Below are 21,202 nucleotides of genomic sequence, written 5' to 3'. Positions count from 1 at the left end.
ACTACGACTAGCAAAAGCTTTCCACAAAGAAGACTGTTGTGTTTCTATACTATTCAGTTCCCCTGTATTTGGAAGAATAACCATCCATGACCAATTCAATGACAAACTAAACCTATCTAGAAGTGAGGATCCAGACATTTCCCTGTCTAGCCAAAACCCTGTAACAATCAGCAGAAGTAGACACGAAAATAAAAAACAAAAGATTGAGCAATGGGGTTTTTATTATAGGAACCAAACACTTGTATAGCGTGTACACCATCATTACTACAACTTACACAATTAATATATCACATACACCATCAAGAATTTATATCCAGCGTTTGACTTTCCTATAGAATATTCCTCCACCATAAGTGGACATGAAAAAGTTATCGAGAAGGGAAAATTGCATCCAAACAAATAAAATGACAGGAACACTAGCAAGGAAGATGATTGGATAAGTAATCCATGGTTTGTCTTGAAGCATGATGAATAAGGCAGAAGAAAAGGCAACCATCATGGTCGCAATGGAGATGAAGAATGTGGAAAGGCCTATTATCATTTGTCTGGGTAAGGATTTGAGAAAATCATCTTCAGCATAACGCGATGTAAGGATGCTCAGAAACATCAACACTGAAGTTGCAGAAGAAAAGAGCGAAATTGCATCTGAAACTATAAAAACAATAAATAGTTTTATCATTCTCAAGATCAGCTATGTTAGATACGGCTATAAGGCTATAAACATTTTCTTTGACCAACCCCGTATATAAGGCTATAAACATTTTCTTGACGGCATTCAACAGCATAATGAAATATGTTCTTTCCGTTCTCTAAGCCTCTGAACAATAATTCTGGTCTGGCTTGACATAGATGAATAACGACCTCAACAATCCCATTTTGGACAGCACTGTATACTGCTTCATACACAAGGCCATCCCTCATTTCTTCATCAGTCAACTGTTTTATCTCGTCACACATGAAGTCCAAAATTTGGCGTGACCGACAATGGATCAATTTCAGATCACGAATGCGGTTGATTCCTACGTTGACATTCAAACCAATGTTACAACTCACAACCACATTTTTACCAATAAATAAATAAATTGACAGTTTTGACAAATGAAAAATAGTAGCTGATTTTTCATACACAATTTTTAATTTATAGTAATCGAATTTGATAAATCAACACATGATCCAATAAAATAAATTAAGGTGTGTGAGAAGTTAATTGTGAATATCATTATCCAAAAAAATAATAATAATGTCCACGTACCAAAAAACTCTGAAAGTCTCGATGGAAGTCCTTGTAATAAACCGAAGCCTGCGACACATATTTAGAGAAAATATTTTTGAGCTCCAAAAACACTTTAAGTGTTTTTTACAAGAAACACCAGTTATCTGCTTCTTCCATGAAGCATTTTAAGTACTTTTTCAGAATTTACTAACATTTTTACTAAGGATTTTTTTCAAAAATATTTTTACCAAAAGTGTTTTCAGTCATTTTAAAAACACATTCAAATGAGTGATGTATGTTTAACAATAAGAATTCATCAGCCACTTAGTACTACGATCTAGTGGTATTCCTCTTCACTTGTAAGTGAGAGGTCTTAAGTTCGATTTTGAGGCTTAGCCCACTCCTCCACCCTTTTAGTGTAGATAATATTGTTTGTTAAAAAAAAATCAAACATTCTGTTTACACAACCATCTTCTCCAATATTTCTCATTGGTGTAGAGTACAAGGATAAATTGATAGTAAATGTACACGCTACTTTTTCTACCTGTGTGGTACACTATTCCAGGATGACTATCCAATGGACAGTACTTGGGTACTGCTTATTCAGTGTCCAATTTACTCACCATGTGGCACAATAAAATTGTAACACATGTTCATTTGTACTTTCTCAAATCAATGTAACCAAACACAAACTTTTCCTTTAAACCTGTGACCAAACATAACCTTTCTTCTTCCTCCCTTCTTGCCAACGCCAGAGATCTCAGCCCCCAGTCCCTTTCTCCTCCGTCAAGCACACACACTCCTTCGTCCAACGTTTCCATCGATTATAGCCCAAATTGAATCTGACCTTATCACCACCAACCTATCTATGCAGCAAATCTCAGTGCCCTAGTATTTTCTAGACTTATCCTCTGTGACTCAGTATCCAAATTTAATTGAAGATCATGTTTAATCGAGGGTCAGGTGCTGGTTTGGTCGGATTTGCAGAGGAAGGCGTCAGATTTGCAAGGGAAGGCAACGAGGGAAAAGATAGGTTGGAGGGGACAAGGGCGGTTTGACAGAGGAGGGAGGTTGGAGGAGGAGGAGTTGGGATGGGATCCGATCAAGGGCTTCAAATTTGCGGATCTGCCATGGCAGGGGTAAGGGAAGGAGAAGGTGGGTGTTTGTTTGTTAACACGGTAAAGAGTTTGAGAAAGAATTAAATATACAGGTGTTATAATCTTATTGGACTACATAATATGGTGAATAAATGAGATACTGACTAGTCAGCACCCAAGTATTGGGAATTGTGCAGGAGCAACTCCAGTTTTGTGAATTGTATCATCTTATTATGTTTGGGGTAGGCCGACCGCATTTCATTGTCGATTCCATATTTCTATCAAACCACACATATCACCTAACTAATTACTAAAAACAAGGAGAAGGATATTTGAAAAAAAGTCGACAAAAAAGAAGAAGAGCAAAACATATGAAAAGGTCTTCAACATATCAAATCGTAGTTGGAGTTTTGAAATGTAACATACCTGTGGAATTCCCTTGATTGCTTTGTTCATTTTCCTGACTATCAACATTTATATAAAAACCACTGATGGAATCAACATCTTTTATGTGTACACCTACCAAAAAATACGACTTCCTCGTTCAAAATACTTCTTTGTAGATAGTGTCTTGGACATAAAGACCAATTATGATAGTGCACATTTGTAATAAGATTTTAAAAAAAAATTATTAGGGAGACTACCTTATTTGAACCACCTTATGAAACTCTTCATGTGAAAGGTGATATTTGTACATGACACACATAATGTTGCCAAATTTGATGGTAGTAAGAGAAAAGGGAAGATATTACTAACATTTATAGATCAACGATTGCCAGAATTTGAGCGACGTTCCACTCAAAAATGCAAAGGGCACACTAGCAATTGCAGACAAAGGGGAGTATCTTCCTTGGCCTCGAGTATATGCCAACATTGGGATACACTGAAGTAGCATCCATGCAAAATCTGTACGTATGTATTTTGACCAATTATCATATATATATATGTATATGTATATGTATATGTATATATATGTATATGTATATGTATATGTATATGTATATGTATATATAGGGTAATTCTCATTCTACTACCTTGAAGTGTCTTGGTTTTTAAATTTTCACATATTAAGTTTTTTTCATCCCAGTGTCATACCTAAAATAAAGATTGTGGGACACTTTCATTCTTCTGTTAGGCTTTTCGTTAGAATCTAAGTTAACACGTGACGTGGCACCCGGTGGACTAATTGTGCTCCACATATAAATATGGCACCACGTCATGTAGCGCTTAGTCATTGTCCACATTACTTAGGTTCTGACAAAAAGTCTAACATAAGTATGAAAGTGTCCCACAATCCTCACTTTAGGTGTGACACTGAGATGAAAAAAACTTGATGTGTGAAAGTTTGAAAATCATGATACTTCATGGTAGTAAAATGAAAATTACTCATATATAGGAAATTCACACACCTATTCTTTTACCTCTCAAACATTTTTGTTAATTTTGGGCTATTAATTTTTTCAATTCATTCGACCTAACGGTTGAAAATTAAGAGGATTGCGTGAGAAATTAAAATGGATGAGTTGATAGCACTACCCCACACACACACACACATATACGTATACACATATACACACATATATATACATATACACATACACACACACACACACACACACACACACACACACACACACACACACACACACACACACACACACACATATACGTATACACATATACACACATATATATACATATACACATACACACACACACACACACACACACACACACACACACACACACACACACACAGAGTGCAGAAAAATTGATTCGGTTAAGAGCAGTTAGGTTACCAAATTGTTTGGCAAAAAGACAAAAGACAAGAAGCTGAGAGCCGTAAGCGCCTTTTAATGCCACTAGATCTTGCAATGGGAAATCAAGGTGGGAGTAGAGGTACCGAGCTATATCCCATCGATCATACATAGCAGCGATGAGAATCGGAGTCATTTGGCGGCCCTCTATGGCAATACCAAGTAGTTTCTTGTTCTTCGTAACCATGCATTTAACCATCTTGAGGTTGTCTCTAGCAGCATAAGCAAGAGCCGTCCAACCATCACTAGATTGCATCTCCAATTCTTCCTCCGTCATCAACTTCACCAGCTCTTCCACAATTTTCTCGTGCCCCATTAATACTGCGTTGTGAAGAGCTGTCCCCAATGAATCCTTTTGTCTTGTTGCACCGGCGTGTTCGTCAAGAAACTTCTTCGTTTCATGCCAATCACCCCCCCTTACAGCAGCGAAGAAAGCTTGATATTCCCACCACTGGATGTCATCTGTAAGGGTACGTATGTAATTAAAATGGCATTTTATACAATATATTAACTACTTTCTTCTTCAATTCTCATGGAGTAATTAACTTAAAATAACTTAATTCTTAAGTACATAGCATGTTATGACTTCAATCTAGTTTCTTTTTATACCCAACAATCTCTTCAAACTCGACTTTTATCACTCATACCCAACACACCCAACAATCTCTAATCTTTGGATTAGATATCAAGGTTTTGAGATTAAAACCTTAACGTGAAACAGGGATTATAGGGAAAAAAATTCAATTTAAATTTTAAATAGAAAGATAAAAGAAAATAATGCACAAGTTAGTGATAAACATGTCGAGTCTCGTTCTTTTGATCAACTAATCATCAAGAGTTGACAGCCACTACCCCTTGAATTTGATATCAAAGTTTGAGATAAAACCTTGAAAGCACGTCCATTTATTCATCATGGTTCCACCCTTAATAATTGATCAATAATAAGTGATCATGCATTCCTTACACACGAGAAAACTATGAGAACCTTTCATATACATTTAATACTTTGATTTTGATGATAGATATATACGTGGGTTTTCTACTCGGTTGAGCTCTGCTGCCATGCTCAATCTGTCAATTTATCCAAAGAAGGTTTTATTATAAGTAGATCATTGATCACTCATATATTTCATGCATTTATACCATCCATTTCTAAAATCTTTGTGATGTTTTTGTGTTAAAATTGTGGTATTTTACCTTACCTTGTGTTAATGTGAAGTTAAATTTATTTTAGGATCAATTTCAATTAAAATGAAGAAAAGAGAAGACACGGACAAAGAATGACAGGAGGGCAGCACACAAGAGGGCAGCACACGGATGTGGGAAAGAAAAGATGGTAGAAAAGAGTGGGATGAGTTGGCCTTCCACTTGTAGCCTTGGTGCTTGATCATATCATGGCCCATTTTGTTAAATAAAAGAAAGGGCAGAAGGCACACATGAAGGATGGCAGCACGACATCAAAGAAAATAAGAAGCAGAAAAGAGAAAAGAAAGGATAAAAATAAGAAAAAGGCGGGACAGAGAGACTAAAAGAGAGGAAGAGACCACGGCATGAGAGAAAATAAAGCAGGAGAAAGAGGATAGAACATGGACAGAAAGAAGAATGGCAGACAGGGAAATGTGGAAGGAATAAACAAAAGGAATGAAAGAAGAATAATTGTGCAGAGAAAGGCACGGGGGGAGAGCACTGAGGCAGTGCGGAAATAATAAAGAGGACTGACAGAGAAGAAAAACAGGAGCAGGGGAAGGAGGACTCGGACTGGCGAGCAGCAGAAGGCAAGGCAGCAGGCAGAGGAAAGAGGAAGTCAGGAGCAGGAGAAGGCAGTGCACACGGAAAATTTCACATAGACTTGCGACGGGAGAAAAGAAACGGGTGTCTTCTTTCTTAGTTATTTATTTTTTTTGTTATGAATAATTTCTTATGTATCAAAATAATTATGTGTAACTAAATTATTATGCTAGAGTGAGGCCATGAGCCGCAACATGAATACGTAGATTTATTTTTCAATTGCTTAAGTGTTGTTACATGCTTGCTTTGATATTTTCAATCACTGAATTAAACTATCTACGTACCTTGATGCTTGAACACCATTAGGATGCTTAGAAAAGTTATCGGATGCAATTTTGAACGAATGTCACGTTAAAATTGGTTGTGCTTCTCGTGATTGAGAATTATACTCTCCTAAGGTAAATATCATGCTCTTAGGGATTATATGGTTTAACAAAAGGATTTTCACCAAGATTAATGAATCACTCATGTTTATATTTAATCCAAATGTCATGGATAAGTTGCATGTAGTGGTATGCGTTTTAGCTTGAATGTCACAAGTAAAATATACACAAGGAAAATCTAACCTTCAAAGCATGTGTGTTTTCAATTATTTAAGCAATTGGAATAGCTACGTAAGAGTGTTGTTGGTAAAGGTTGAACTCTAGCATATTGTCAATCTATTTTTCTTCAGTCATTTATTTTATCTTGAATTTCCTTATTTACTTGTTTTGTTTAAGTTGAATCATTATTCTTATAAATCAATTCCCATTTTAGATATTTGTTTAAGTCACATCCAGTAATATTTAGTTTCGTCAAATTAGTGTAATTCTTAGAGTTAAATAAGTTAAATACACAAAAACTCGTAAATTGTTTATATCAGTCCCTGAGGAGATCGACCTTGCTTGAGCCATTCTATACTACAAACACTTGTTCTCTTGCAAGAATTTTCTATGGTTTAACCCTTTGTTTTACAAGTGGTAAAATCGCTATCAAGAAATTGGCGCCGTTGCCGGGGACTGTGCCAACAGTTCCCAAGCTTTTGTGTTTATTTTTCTTATGTTTATGTTTATGTCTTATTTTTATTAATCATTAAATTTTAAAAAAAAAAAAAGTTTAAAGAATCCTTTTTTATTAAGCCCATTAATGGTGAATTTAACTTTGGTACCGTAATAATGTTGTATATTTGTGTTAGAAATCTGTTTATGTATCCCTTTCACAAATTTCTGTTTTAAATCACATATTATTAAAAAAAAAAAATTATTATTTAAAAAAAAAAAAAACAGCAATTAATTTAGTTGAGTTTTGATCTTTGATTAAGTGTAGTGGATGTGTGGTGTGAGATTTTTTGTCTTCGTTTAATTAACTAGTGGTTGCCAATTTGCATAAATTGTGTTTTTAATTCATCTAGGTTTACTTACTTTCTTTTTCTTTTTTTTGTTGTTTAGTTAATTTCTGTTAAGTTTTATTTATTTTACTTTTATTTTATTGTGGCTTAATATTTCTGTTGTTTGTTCAGGTGTAGTATATGGTGATTGGAACAAGGTCCAAGAATCAAGTGCTTATTCCTTACGACCCTGAACCAGAGAGAATTGCAAGGAAGTTAGCTAGAGAAAAATATTTAGCACAAGATTCCAACATTGGTGATACTTTTCTTAAGGATTTGTTCCGTGATCCTGAGAGCAGCACATCTATTTTCCAACCTTTGACACCAGTTGCACACATGGCCCTAGCCTTACCTGCAGCAGGTCAACCTTTAAGGAATTCATTGGCGGCGAGAATCAATGCAGTGCCGAGGTGCATTATATATCCAAATGTGGAAGATGGGGCATCCTTTGAAATCAAACCTCACATCCTCAACATATTGCCATCCTTTCATGGGTTGCCAAACAGTGATCCCAACATGCATTTGGTTGATTTTATTGAGGCATGTGACAACACCATAATCAGAGGTTTCTCTTTTGAAGCTATCAAGTTACGTTTGTTCCCATTCTCTTTGAAGGACAAAGCCAAGGCGTGGCTGCATTCTCTGCCTGCCAATAGCATTACAACATGGACAGAATTGCAAGAAAGATTTCTCAATAAATTTTTTCCTTCATCCAAGACTCTTGCACTCAAGAAAGAGATATTGGCTTTCGCTCAAAAGCCGAATGAGTCTTTCCATGAAGCTTGGGAACGGTATAATGAGATGTACACAAAATGTCCTCATGCTGGGTTTGATTCTAACCTTCAAATGAACATATTTTATGATGGTCTCAATGCCACCACCAAGAGTCACGTGAATGCATCTGCTGGAGGGTCATTAATGTCAAAATCAGCAAGGGAAGCATTTGAGTTATTTGATATGATGGCTTCTGAATCCCAACAATGGACAGAAGAACAAACACAAAAGAGGGGAGTTTTTGAGATTTCTCAGAGTTATCCTAATGTTTCTGCTCAAATTGCTAAAATGGAAAATAATTTTAATGCCAAGTTTGCTGCCTTAATGCAGGTCTCTTCCATGCCCAATGCCCAAGAATCGTGCATCATTTGTAGTGCAACAACTCATGACATCACTCAATGCCCCAACAAGGATAGCTACCCTGAGCTTGTGCAAGAGGATGTGAATATGGTGAATAATTTCATTAGACCCAGAAGTGACCCTTATTCCAATACATATAATCCTGGGTGGAAGAACCATCCCAATCTCAGTTGGGGTGGCAACCAACAGCCACGTCAATACCAACAGTCTTACCAATCAACTAGTGAGACTAAGAAACCATCTCTTGAAGACCAAATGTCACAGCTAGCTCAACATATGTCTGCTCTCTCTAATACCACCAACAATTTTGTCCAATCCACACAAACTAGCATTCAGAATCTCACGGCATCAGTGGGGAATTTGGAGACTCAAGTTGGACAGCTTGCTACCATGTTCAATGAAAGAGAGAAAGGAAAGTTCCCGAGCCAATCTGAGCAAAATCCAAGAGGGATGGAGCATTGCAAGGTAATACGGACATTGAAAAGTGGCAAGAGCTATGACAACAGAGAAGTGGTGCACCATGAAGCCGAAGTGGAAGAAGAAGAACTTACTGAAAATGCACCATTAGCTGCAAAGTCTCGGTCAGAGGCTATTTCTGAAGCAGGTATTCCAGATCCTAGTGAAAGTGACAAAGTGCAATCTCGACCCAACTTTGATGCAAACAAGGAAAAAGGCCTTGGTAGTTTATTTGCACCTTCTGACAAGCCACCATACAAGCCACCTTTGCCATTTCCACAAAGGCAGCAACAACGTTCCAAGGATCAACAATGCATTGAATTCATGAAGACGTTGGCTAAGGTTCAAATTAATTTGCCTCTATTAGATGCTATTAAACATATCCCATCATATGCCAAATTTCTGAAGGAGCTATGTTCTAAAAAGAAAAAGTTCTTGGAATACGAGAAGGTGATTTTATCTGAGCAATGCAGTGCTGTCCTCTTACATAAGCTACCACCCAAGAAGAAAGATCCGGGGAGTTTCACTATCTCTTGTACTATTGGTAGTCTTGATTTTCATAAAGTATTGATTGATTTAGGAGCAAGTGTTAACCTTATGCCTTATTCTGTTTTTCAAAAATTAGGTGAAGGAGAACTCAAGCCCACATCTGTGAGTCTTCAATTGGCAGATAGGTCCGTGACCTATCCTTTGGGTATTCTGGAAGATGTGATTATTAAAGTGGATAAATTCTACCTCCCAGCTGATTTCATTGTACTTGACATGGAGGAAGACAAGGAAGTGCCTCTCATTTTAGGCCGACCGTTCATGGCCACCGCCCGGACACTTATTGATGTGGAAGCAGGTACTTTAACCTTAAGAGTGCAAGGAGAGTCAGTTGTATTCAAACTCTTTGAAGCTGTCAAGCGTCCTTTCGAACCTGAAGAGTGTTTTCGTGTTGATGTTTTGGATGGGATTGTGCATGCAAACTTTGCCTCACGATCATCTAATGATGAGCTGTTAACTTGCCTCACCAACCATGATGCTACTTTATCTATGGAAGAAAATGTGGTGGACATCATCGCTGCATTGGATAGTGCACCAATTCATAATCCAAGGTGGCGACATGTTTATGAAAGCCTTGGAATACCTAAGCAGCCCATTCTTCCTTCAAGTGAACAAGCTCCGAAGTTAGAGCTCAAGCTATTGCCAAGCCACCTCAAGTATGCTCATCTCGGGGTGAATGAGACCTTGCCAGTTATTATTGCTGCTGATCTTAATGACACGGAGGAAGACAAATTACTAAGAGTTCTTCGCAAGTATCAAGATGCTCTGGGGTGGACATTTGCTGACATAAAAGGCATTAGTCCAGCTTTGTGCATGCACAGGATTTTTATGGAGGCTGGGACTAAACCAACTGTTGAAGCTCAAAGACGTCTAAATCCGATCATGAAGGAAGTTGTAAGAGTTGAGGTGATGAAGTTACTCGATGCAGGTATCATTTATCCAATCTCGGATAGCAAATGGGTGAGCCCGACTCAGGTGGTTCCAAAGAAAACTGGTATTACTGTGGTGAAGAATGATAATAATGAGCTTGTGCCCACAAGGATGACCACCGGATGGCGAATGTGTGTTGACTATAGAAAGCCTAATAACAGCACTAGAAAGGATCATTTTCCGCTGCCATTCATTGATCAGATGCTCGAGAGACTAGCTGGTCATACTTTCTATTGTTTCTTAGATGGTTATTCAGGGTACAACCAAATTCCAATTGCCCCTGAGGATCAAGAGAAGACAACATTTACATGCCCTTTTGGTACATTTGCATACAGACGGATGCCATTTGGATTGTGCAATGCCCCTGCCACTTTCCAACGATGCATGATGAGTATTTTTTCTGGAATGGTTGAAAATATTGTTGAGGTTTTTATGGATGACTTTTCTGTTTTTGGTAATTCTTTTGATATATGTTTGGATAACTTGTCTTTGGTTTTGGAAAGATGCAGGGAGACTAATCTTGTGTTAAATTGGGAGAAATGCCATTTTATGGTTAAGCATGGCATTGTGCTAGGACATCTGATTTCAAGCAATGGAATAGAGGTCGACAAGGCAAAGATTGAGGTGATCGTCAAATTACCACCACCAACTTCTGTGAAGAATGTGAGATCTTTCTTGGGACATGCTGGTTTTTATCGAAGATTCATCAAGGATTTTTCCAAAATTAGTCGTCCTCTTTGTAATTTACTTGCTAAAGATGCTTGTTTTGATTTTAATGCAGATTGTCATGATGCTTTCAACAAATTGAAGGATCTTCTCACATCAGCCCCAATTATAACAGCTCCAGATTGGACCCTTCCTTTTGAGCTCATGTGTGATGCTTCCGATTACGCTGTGGGTGCTGTTCTTGGTCAGCGACGTGACAAGCTCCCCCATGTTATATATTATGCCAGCCGCACTTTGAATGATGCTCAGCTGAATTATGCCACTACAGAAAAAGAATTACTTGCAGTGGTATTTGCTCTTGAAAAGTTTCGATCTTACTTAGTTGGTGCTAAAGTCATTGTGTATACTGATCATTCTGCTCTCAAGTACTTATTGTCTAAAAAAGAGGCCAAACCACGATTGCTTCGATGGGTCCTTCTCTTGCAAGAGTTTGATTTGGAGATCCTAGATAAAAAGGGACGTGAGAATGTTGTGGCGGATCATCTCTCAAGATTAGTAAATGCAAGCACTGATGAGGCAGATTCATTGCCCCTGCAAGAGAGCTTTCCAGATGAGCAACTTCTAGCGGTTACTCATCAAGTACCATGGTATGCTGACATCGCAAATTATTTGGCATCTGGAGAAATACCATCAGAGTTCAGTTACCAACAAAGGAAGAAGTTCCTCTCCACTGTAAAACACTACTTTTGGGATGAGCCATACCTTTTCAAGCATTGCCAAGATCAAATCATTCGTCGGTGTGTCCCCTTAGAAGAACAAGAAAGCATTTTGAAGTTTGCTCACCACTATGCCTGTGGTGGTCATTTTGGACCAAGAAGGACAGCGGCCAAGATCTTACAGAGTGGTTTTTTTTGGCCATCTTTATTCAAAGATGCATACCTATGCTGCCAGGCTTGTGATAAGTGTCAACGAGTTGGAAATCTTTCTCAGAGAAATGAGATGCCCCAACAAAGTATTTTGGTGATTGAATTATTTGATGTTTGGGGTATAGACTTCATGGGACCTTTCCCGTCTTCACATGGCAATCTCTACATCTTGGTGGCGGTTGATTATGTCTCTAAGTGGGTGGAGGCAATAGCTTCTCCAACATGCAAAAGTTCTGTGGTGTTCGGTTTCTTGCAGAATACTATTTTTCCCCGATTTGGAGTACCTCGTGCTATCATCAGTGACGAAGGTACACACTTCTTAAACCGCACCATGGCTTCCCTTTGTGCCAAGTATCATATTCACCATCGCATAGCCACTCCATACCATCCACAGACATCTGGACAAGTTGAAGTATCTAATCGGGAGCTCAAGAGGATTCTTGAGAAAACTGTCAGCTCATCTCGAAAGGATTGGAGTTTAAAGCTTACTGATGCTTTGTGGGCATATAGGACAGCTTATAAGACACCAATTGGGATGTCTCCTTTTCGTTTGGTGTATGGGAAAGCTTGCCATCTGCCTATGGAACTTGAGCACAAGGCATATTGGGCTATTAAGCACCTCAATTTTGACTATCAAGCAGCGGGAGAGAAGCGGAAGTTGCAGTTGAATGAACTTGAAGAAATAAGGAATGATGCTTATGAGAATTCAAGGATTTACAAGGATAAGACCAAGAAATTTCATGATGCTCACATCCTTCGTAAAGAGTTTCAACCGGGCCAGAAGGTTTTACTTTTTAATTCAAGATTGAAACTATTCCCATGAAAGCTCAAATCACGTTGGAATGGTCCATATCTTGTTGTACAGGTTCATCTTCATGGGGCTGTGGATATCCAAAACATGCAAACTGGTTTTGTCTTCAAAGTTAATGGACATCGCTTGAAGTTATACAAGGAGTCTCCATATGATCTTGCTAAGGATTCCATCACTTTGAAGGAACCTGTTATTTGAATCAAGCTGCCAACAGAATGTCTAGCTCTAGACAGTAACTAAAGCGCTTCTTGGGAGGCAACCCAAGCTTTCTATCTTTCATTTTTATTTTGAATAATTTTAAATGTTCTTGTTATGTTTTTCTCTTGTTTTCTGATTTGTGTGTTTAAGTCCTACTTTTGTTCCTTTATGCAGGTAATGATTTTGCAATCTCTACCACAACTTCTTGCAACATATTTTTTCATTCATAAAAAAAAAAGGGAAAGGAACATTGAGCAGATAAATAAAAGAGGGAGCCTTCACATAGGCTGCTTAGGAGGAGCTTCAGTAGTCGGCGGAGCCTCAGCAGTCGGCGGGGCCACAGAAGAAGGAGGCATCAGAGGTTGATCATTTGGAGCTTCACTACGCGGTAAAGCCCCAGAAGTCGAAGGCAAATGCTGTTGGAACAAACCCACAAACCGCTGATGATCAAGTAAAATCTGACCATCAGATTCCTGCATTTGGTCGATTTTCCTCTTCATGTTTGTGGCATAGTTGTGTGCAAGCTTGTGCAACTGTTTGTTCTCCTGCTTAAGCCCTCTAATCTCCTGCTTGAGACTCATCACTTCAGCCGCCAACGATTCAACTTGACGGGTTCGGGCAAAGAGGCGTTGGGCCATGTTGGACACGGAACCTGCACACTGCACACTGAGAGCCAGAGACTCCTTAACAGCCAATTCATCAGACCGTTTTGCAAGCAGTCTGTTATCTTTAGGAGTGAAAAGGTTCCGGGCCACCACCGCAGCTGCCATATCATTCTTCATCACCGAATCCCCAACGGTAAGGGGGCCAGTAGGGGATATGAAAGATGGCCGCCATATGTTTTCTGGTGAAGGCGGAGCTGCCTCTTCACCAAGGTTCAAGTCAAAACGACGGTCGGAAGGGCCAGCCATTTTTCAGAGGTGTTAAGGAAAGCAGAGGTCAGACAAGTCAAGATCGTAGAAATGCAAAGAGGGAGTTTTTACAGGCAGAAATTCAAGTGTGTTTTGAACGTCCTCCATACCTCTATAAAAATCAGCACGCGATGGGATTTCAGAGATCGAAGAGGCAATTCCAGATATCGAAGAGGCCAACTAAAAAAATCAAAGCGGCGTTCGCTTTCTCAAAAGCTGAGCTTGCTCAGAAACCACGGGCCATCCTTTGTTCCAGATTTGTCCGTACTCGTCACATGCAACCTCTGCACTCGACGGAGCTCAGATTTCGAAGAGGCAAGCTCAGAAATCGGAGAGGAATCTGCTTTTCCAGACGTGTCAGCATGACTCACACATTTGCTCTCCTCGCCTACACAAATTGGTGTGTTCTTTCCTTTTCTTTTTGTGTCTTTATTTCATTTTATATTTCTTTCCTTCCATTTTTATGTCTTATTGTTCAAAAATTCCTTTCATTATCATTGGGGACAATGCTATAATTAAGTTTGGGGGTGGAAATATATTTCGTTAGTTTAATTTTCTATTAAAAAAAATAAAAAATTTTGCATTTTTATTGTTGTTTGTAGCTACTTCTCAATTTAAATATGAGATTTGATTTTAATTTCCTTCTTACTTTCAAGAAGTCTAAGTTCTTTTCGTTGTCTTTGTGTTAGCTGTGATTTCCAAAAATCAACTTGAAAATAAATGTGCCTAGTCTTGTCAATGTGAAACTTGAGCATGATTTAGTGTTTCATATGTGAATCATGTGAGATTATGTAAACCTTGTGAGTTTTTGAGCCTATACATGATTGAACCATTATGCATCAATCTCATTCCTTCTTGTGCGTATGATCTCACTGTACATGTATCTCTAGAACTTGCTTTATACTACTCGATTCATTAATCAATTCATGTAATAACTTGGAAGTGATATAGGCCATCTTTGGATCGTTTGAGCCTTTCATGCCTACCTTATATGCTATGTTTACCCGTAGTAGCCCATTGAGCCTTTTACTAAGCCATTTCTTTGTTAGCCACATCTCTTTACCTTGCTCCAATATTGGAGTTGAGCCCATACACAAAAATCGATTCCTTATTGTTTTGAGAAAAGTATTACATGAGTTGTGCTTTTGGGGGTTTCATTTATGTAGAAAAATGGATGGAGCATGTGTATTACAATGAAATGTGAATTTGATGGGTGATGTAGCTTTTGCAGATTTGTTTCTTTCAATGTTAAAAAAAAAAAAAAAAAAAAAAAAGAAAGAAAAAAAGAAAAAAAGAAAAAGAAAAATCGAAATATAAGAAAATTGGAGAGTGTTGATTAGTTGAAAATGTGTCGGTAGAGTATAAATTTCCTTTTGAAGTTAAATTTGGGGAGTAACAGGTGCTCGAAGTTTTATTATTTTGCTTTCAATTAGAGGTGGTGTGATATTGAGGTGTTGGAAAACTACCAAAGTGTACTTTCTCAAAATGTTTGATTTCCATATCCTTTCTTTCATTAGCCTATCACCTTTAGCCCCATTACAACCGTAATAAAGTCCTATTGATCCAAGGTATTACTTAAATATTGATAAGCGAGTTAGGTGGACAAGCAAGCATATGGCGGCATGTACAATGAGATCACTTGAGTGAAACACATTAACCAAAACTTATGAGTGAATGAGCGTATGTCTTGTGAGAAACTCACATGTTTGCATATGATGATTTAAAGGAGCTTGGAATTGCATTGACATGGCTAGCTCACACATGGTTTTTTTCAACGTTTTGTTTGAAGGAAATTTGGTTAATTATTGGATGATGTTTTGAGCTCTTGATTAGTTCTTGGTTGTTTGTTTCATGATTAGCACTTATCTTTGAAATCGTAATTGAGAAGTTGCCTACTAAGTTGTTGAATCTAGTCTTAGTTGAGTTTATTTTGTTTTGTGTTTTGTTTTGCTAGAGGACTAGCAAAAATGCAAGTTTGGGGGTATTTGATCACTCATATATTTCATGCATTTATACCATCCATTTCTAAAATCTTTGTGATGTTTTTGTGTTAAAATTGTGGTATTTTACCTTACCTTGTGTTAATGTGAAGTTAAATTTATTTTAGGATCAATTTCAATTAAAATGAAGAAAAGAGAAGACACGGACAAAGAATGACAGGAGGGCAGCACACAAGAGGGCAGCACACGGATGTGGGAAAGAAAAGATGGTAGAAAAGAGTGGGATGAGTTGGCCTTCCACTTGTAGCCTTGGTGCTTGATCATATCATGGCCCATTTTGTTAAATAAAAGAAAGGGCAGAAGGCACACATGAAGGATGGCAGCACGACATCAAAGAAAATAAGAAGCAGAAAAGAGAAAAGAAAGGATAAAAATAAGAAAAAGGCGGGACAGAGAGACTAAAAGAGAGGAAGAGACCACGGCATGAGAGAAAATAAAGCAGGAGAAAGAGGATAGAACATGGACAGAAAGAAGAATGGCAGACAGGGAAATGTGGAAGGAATAAACAAAAGGAATGAAAGAAGAATAATTGTGCAGAGAAAGGCACGGGGGGAGAGCACTGAGGCAGTGCGGAAATAATAAAGAGGACTGACAGAGAAGAAAAACAGGAGCAGGGGAAGGAGGACTCGGACTGGCGAGCAGCAGAAGGCAAGGCAGCAGGCAGAGGAAAGAGGAAGTCAGGAGCAGGAGAAGGCAGTGCACACGGAAAATTTCACATAGACTTGCGACGGGAGAAAAGAAACGGGTGTCTTCTTTCTTAGTTATTTATTTTTTTGTTATGAATAATTTCTTATGTATCAAAATAATTATGTGTAACTAAATTATTATGCTAGAGTGAGGCCATGAGCCGCAACATGAATACGTAGATTTATTTTTCAATTGCTTAAGTGTTGTTACATGCTTGCTTTGATATTTTCAATCACTGAATTAAACTATCTACGTACCTTGATGCTTGAACACCATTAGGATGCTTAGAAAAGTTATCGGATGCAATTTTGAACGAATGTCACGTTAAAATTGGTTGTGCTTCTCGTGATTGAGAATTATACTCTCCTAAGGTAAATATCATGCTCTTAGGGATTATATGGTTTAACAAAAGGATTTTCACCAAGATTAATGAATCACTCATGTTTATATTTAATCCAAATGTCATGGATAAGTTGCATGTAGTGGTATGCGTTTTAGCTTGAATGTCACAAGTAAAATATACACAAGGAAAATCTAACCTTCAAAGCATGTGTGTTTTCAATTATTTAAGCAATTGGAATAGCTACGTAAGAGTGTTGTTGGTAAAGGTTGAACTCTAGCATATTGTCAATCTATTTTTCTTCAGTCATTTATTTTATCTTGAATTTCCTTATTTACTTGTTTTGTTTAAGTTGAATCATTATTCTTATAAATCAATTCCCATTTTAGATATTTGTTTAAGTCACATCCAGTAATATTTAGTTTCGTCAAATTAGTGTAATTCTTAGAGTTAAATAAGTTAAATACACAAAAACTCGTAAATTGTTTATATCAGTCCCTGAGGAGATCGACCTTGCTTGAGCCATTCTATACTACAAACACTTGTTCTCTTGCAAGAATTTTCTATGGTTTAACCCTTTGTTTTACAAGTGGTAAAATCGCTATCAATCATGATCATGTGTTTATATACGAAAACAAAGAAAGAAATAGTGAACCAAGTATAAGGTAACTACTTACAATTGAAATGGGGAAGCCTTCAGAAAATGCTTCAGCTTGAATTGGTGATCTATAGCATTGGTGCTCCTACATGTATATAGATATACTAACAGTCAACGGTAAGATATCATATTATGCTGATAAACTGATAATTTGCACTTTTTTAATACGAAGTTGTCCTTTATTTTAGAGAATTGTTATTGACACTCCAAAAATCTCATTTTGCAATCCAAACTTTCTATATATATATATATATATATATATATATATATATATATATATATATATATATATATATATATATATATATATTTTAACAAACAATATTATCTACATTAAAGGGGAAGATGTGGGCTTAGCCTCGCAATGGACTATCAATAATGTTGTTAAAACTCACATTTGGCTATAATCGAACCTAAAACCTCTCACTTACAAGTAAAAAGAAATACTATTAGACCATAATTCTAAGTGACTTTCAAATGAAGAAGAAAACTTTCTATAATTAGAAGGAAAAAAAACATTTGTGAGAAGATGATAATTTGGAATGCTATTAACAATTCACTTAATTTATTGATGTACGCTTGTGGATCGACATGGTAACAAATTAATCAGCTGTCTCCGTTTCACAATATCAAGTCCCGTTGTTGCAATCTAACTTTAGAAATACTTGACAATATTAATCAAAGTAGTAAAAAATAAATAAATAAACCTTGTCTTTTGCAAAGAAAAATATGTTATTACCATTTTTTTTAATAATAGCAAGTTGACATGTTATGATACTTATTCATTTTTATTAATTGATTAATGCTATATTTACCATATTTTTCATATCACATTAATCTAAGGATCAAATGAGCAGTATCAAGTAAGCATAGCTGGGAGTTAGAAGCCATAATTTGCGTACAAATTAATTTAAGTACCAAGGTAGCAATATCAAGTAAGCCTAGCTGCTACCTGGGAATTTAGAAGCCATACTTTACCTACAAATTAATCTAAGGATCAAAGGAGCAGTATCAGGTAAGCCTAGCTAGGAGTTAGAAGCCATACTTGGCATACAAATTAATTTAAGGATCAAAGCAACATTATCAGGTAAGCCTAGCGAGGACCTAGGAATTTAGGAGCCATACTTTGCCTACAAATTAATCTAAGGATCAAAGGAGCAGTATCAAGTAAGTCTAGTTGGGAGTTAGAAGCTATACTTGCGTACAAATTAATTTAAGGATCAAAGCAGCAGTATCAAGTAAGCTTAGATGGGACCTGGGAATTTAGAAGCCAAACTTTACTTACAAATTAATCTAAGGATCAAAGGAGCAGTATCAAGCAACCCTAGCTGGGAGCAAGGTCTAAATTATCGATGATATCGGAAATATCGGTAGTCCAAAAACACGGAAATTTCGATGGAAATATCGGGATATTATCGATATCGATAAAAATTGAATAAAAACCACGGAAATTGTAAGAAAAACTTGGAAATTTTTATTGAAACTTTGCAGGATGTTTACTTTGCAGGATGTTTATCACAAAAAACTTTGCAGGATGTTTATCACAAAAAATTGGAAGGAAATGCATTGCATGATGGATTTAACTGATTTAAGTTGATTATATAACGAGCTGGCAAACACTGTGAGTGTAGAAAATATGTAGTAATTAATGAAAGAAGTTTAAACACACCATAATCATTTATATATAATGAATTAGTACAATATTTTACACTCATTTAAGCAAGGGATTAAGCAATGTGAGTTGTTGCGCCGAACCAATAACAATTGGCCAGCCTGTTTCTAACGGGGCAGCTGCTCGACCTGCCCACCACTCCCCACAAAAAACCCCAGCTATAAATACCAAGGTTCTAAAAAACGTTAGGCGCTAGTCGGGCGGTGGGCTGGCGCCTAGCGCCTAGGCGGATTTAGATAAATTTCTTATATATTATATGAATTAATTAAATTTACTATATTAGATGTAAATAATTATTGAATAATATGTTATTTCTTATAAAAAAACATACATATGTGAATGTTTTATGTACATATCTAATATGCTTGCCTAGGGAAAAAAATATCTAATAATTTATAATTTATATAACATTTATATACATATAATAATATAATATACCTCCCAAACTTTTAAAATATAAAAAGCCCACGCCCATGCAAGTTCGTGGTTTTCATAATAAACCATCTGATGAAAGTAGTTGTCCACCTTACCTCTTTCACATCACCACCCATCACCAGCTTTTGACCTTTCAGAAACCCAAGAATAAAATTTAGTTTCTTCTTCTTTCCTTGCCCTTTTAGAAACTCAAAATTGAATCTTTTAGTCTCTCTCTCTCTCTCTCTCTCTCTCTCTCTCTCTCTCTCTCTCTCTCTCTCTCTCCCGGCACTCTCTCTTCCCTTATCTTCGTTCTTCTTCGCCCTTTCACTTTCAAAACCTCAAAATTGGATCTCAAATCCAACTTGCGCCACTTTGTGCTTTCAGTCTCTCTGAGCCTTCAAAAACCCTAGATTCCCGAACAAACAGAGAGGTCCAAACCCTATCAACAATGGCAGTCTCAAAGGCATCCTCCGTCGTCGCTCTCATGGCGGTCCTCTTCGCCGTCCTCTCCGCCATCGGCACCTCCTAGGAATCTCCGGCTCCCAGCCCAACCTCCCCCGCCACATCCATCTCCCCCTCGTTCGTATCCACCCTCGTCGCCGCTCTGGCCTTCGGATCTGCGCTCATGGTTTGAGGTAACGGTTGCTGCTTGTCTGGATGTGGCTGTGTAGAGCGGTTTGAGATTCATCTCGTGATATTATCGATAATATCACGATATATTTCCCAACTAATGCATTAAAATGCTGAAAATATCGTCTTCGATATTATCGATATGATATCGACAAAAATATCGATATATTGACGATAATTAAATGGATAAGTGTGAAATATCGTTCTTTAAAAAAAACGATATTATCGGCGAAATATCGCCGATAATATCGATATTTTAAACCTTGGCTGGGAGTTAGAAGCCATACTTTGCGTACAAATTAATTTAAGGACCAAAGCAGCAATATCAAGTAAGTTTACTAAAATGACAAAAATACGCTCAATAATAAACAAACGTCAAAATGATTTGACAAAAGATGATGGTATTTTTGTCATTGTATCCTTATATAATAGAGATTTTTCACATAATGACCAAAATGATTGACGGTGGACAAACTTAAGAACACTTCTATTGATTTCAAATCTAATGGATCAAAATTAGTTATGCTAATCTGAGGGATAATTTTGGCTAAAAAAAACTTTTTATAATTTGCTCAATTTGGCACTACCCTTCCAAAAACATCGAAACAAGGGATTCATTTCCTCTAAGGATCCTGTGTTTTTTTGTGATGTTAGAAAAACTAAATTTTTAGATTATGTTTTCTATATCATATAATGTGGCAGTTGATAATTGAACTTCTTTTGTAAATCATTAAAACAAGAATCAAATCATCAACCACCACATCTTTTGATCAACAAAAAAATTGTCTAAAACTTTAGGGCCTGTTTGGTAGTGTATTTGAATCCAACCTTTTAAACTCAAAAACAATTTTCAAGTTTTAGGCTTTAAAAACTTGTTTGGTAAGACTATTTTCAAAAACTAAATTCAAGACCAACTCAAAAATATAGTCTATTGTCTAA

At 37.0% G+C, this 21,202-nt stretch overlaps 1 protein-coding gene and 1 non-coding gene across 2 annotated transcripts; both read right to left on the bottom strand.

The window, feature by feature from the left end:
- Positions 1 to 714: 714 nt before the first annotated feature.
- LOC114822616 (uncharacterized) lies at positions 715 to 17,600 on the bottom strand. Its single transcript, XM_070817045.1, has 7 exons — positions 17,564 to 17,600; positions 5,158 to 5,198; positions 4,110 to 4,589; positions 3,067 to 3,216; positions 2,737 to 2,829; positions 1,253 to 1,300; positions 715 to 1,019 (listed from the first exon to the last, which is right to left on the bottom strand). The coding sequence occupies exons 2-7, from the start codon at positions 5,189 to 5,191 to the stop codon at positions 715 to 717; spliced, it is 1,110 nt and encodes a 369-aa protein (XP_070673146.1). The 5' UTR covers positions 5,192 to 5,198; positions 17,564 to 17,600.
- On the bottom strand, positions 8,005 to 8,111 carry LOC114822817 (small nucleolar RNA R71). Its single transcript, XR_003771009.1, has one exon. It is a non-coding gene; the product is annotated as a small nucleolar RNA R71 (small nucleolar RNA).
- Positions 17,601 to 21,202: the final 3,602 nt, after the last annotated feature.

The sequence above is a fragment of the Malus domestica genome, chromosome 17 (assembly GCF_042453785.1).
Source record: "Malus domestica chromosome 17, GDT2T_hap1".
NCBI lineage: Eukaryota > Viridiplantae > Streptophyta > Magnoliopsida > Rosales > Rosaceae > Malus > Malus domestica.
The sequence above is the reverse complement of the archived record's forward strand: the minus strand, read 5'-3'. Positions and strand labels throughout refer to the sequence as shown.

Bases quoted from the DNA above. Each gene is read 5' to 3' on its own strand.
- LOC114822616 (XM_070817045.1), bottom strand. From the start codon at position 5,191: ATGGCAGCAGAGCTCAACCGAGTAGAAAACCCAC. The intron at 3,217-4,109 runs GTAACCTAACTG...ACATACGTACAG, and splicing joins TCTTTTTGCCAAACAATTTG to ATTTTGCATGGATGCTACTT. The intron at 1,301-2,736 runs GTATGTTACATT...TATGTGTCGCAG, and splicing joins CAATCAAGGGAATTCCACAG to GCTTCGGTTTATTACAAGGA.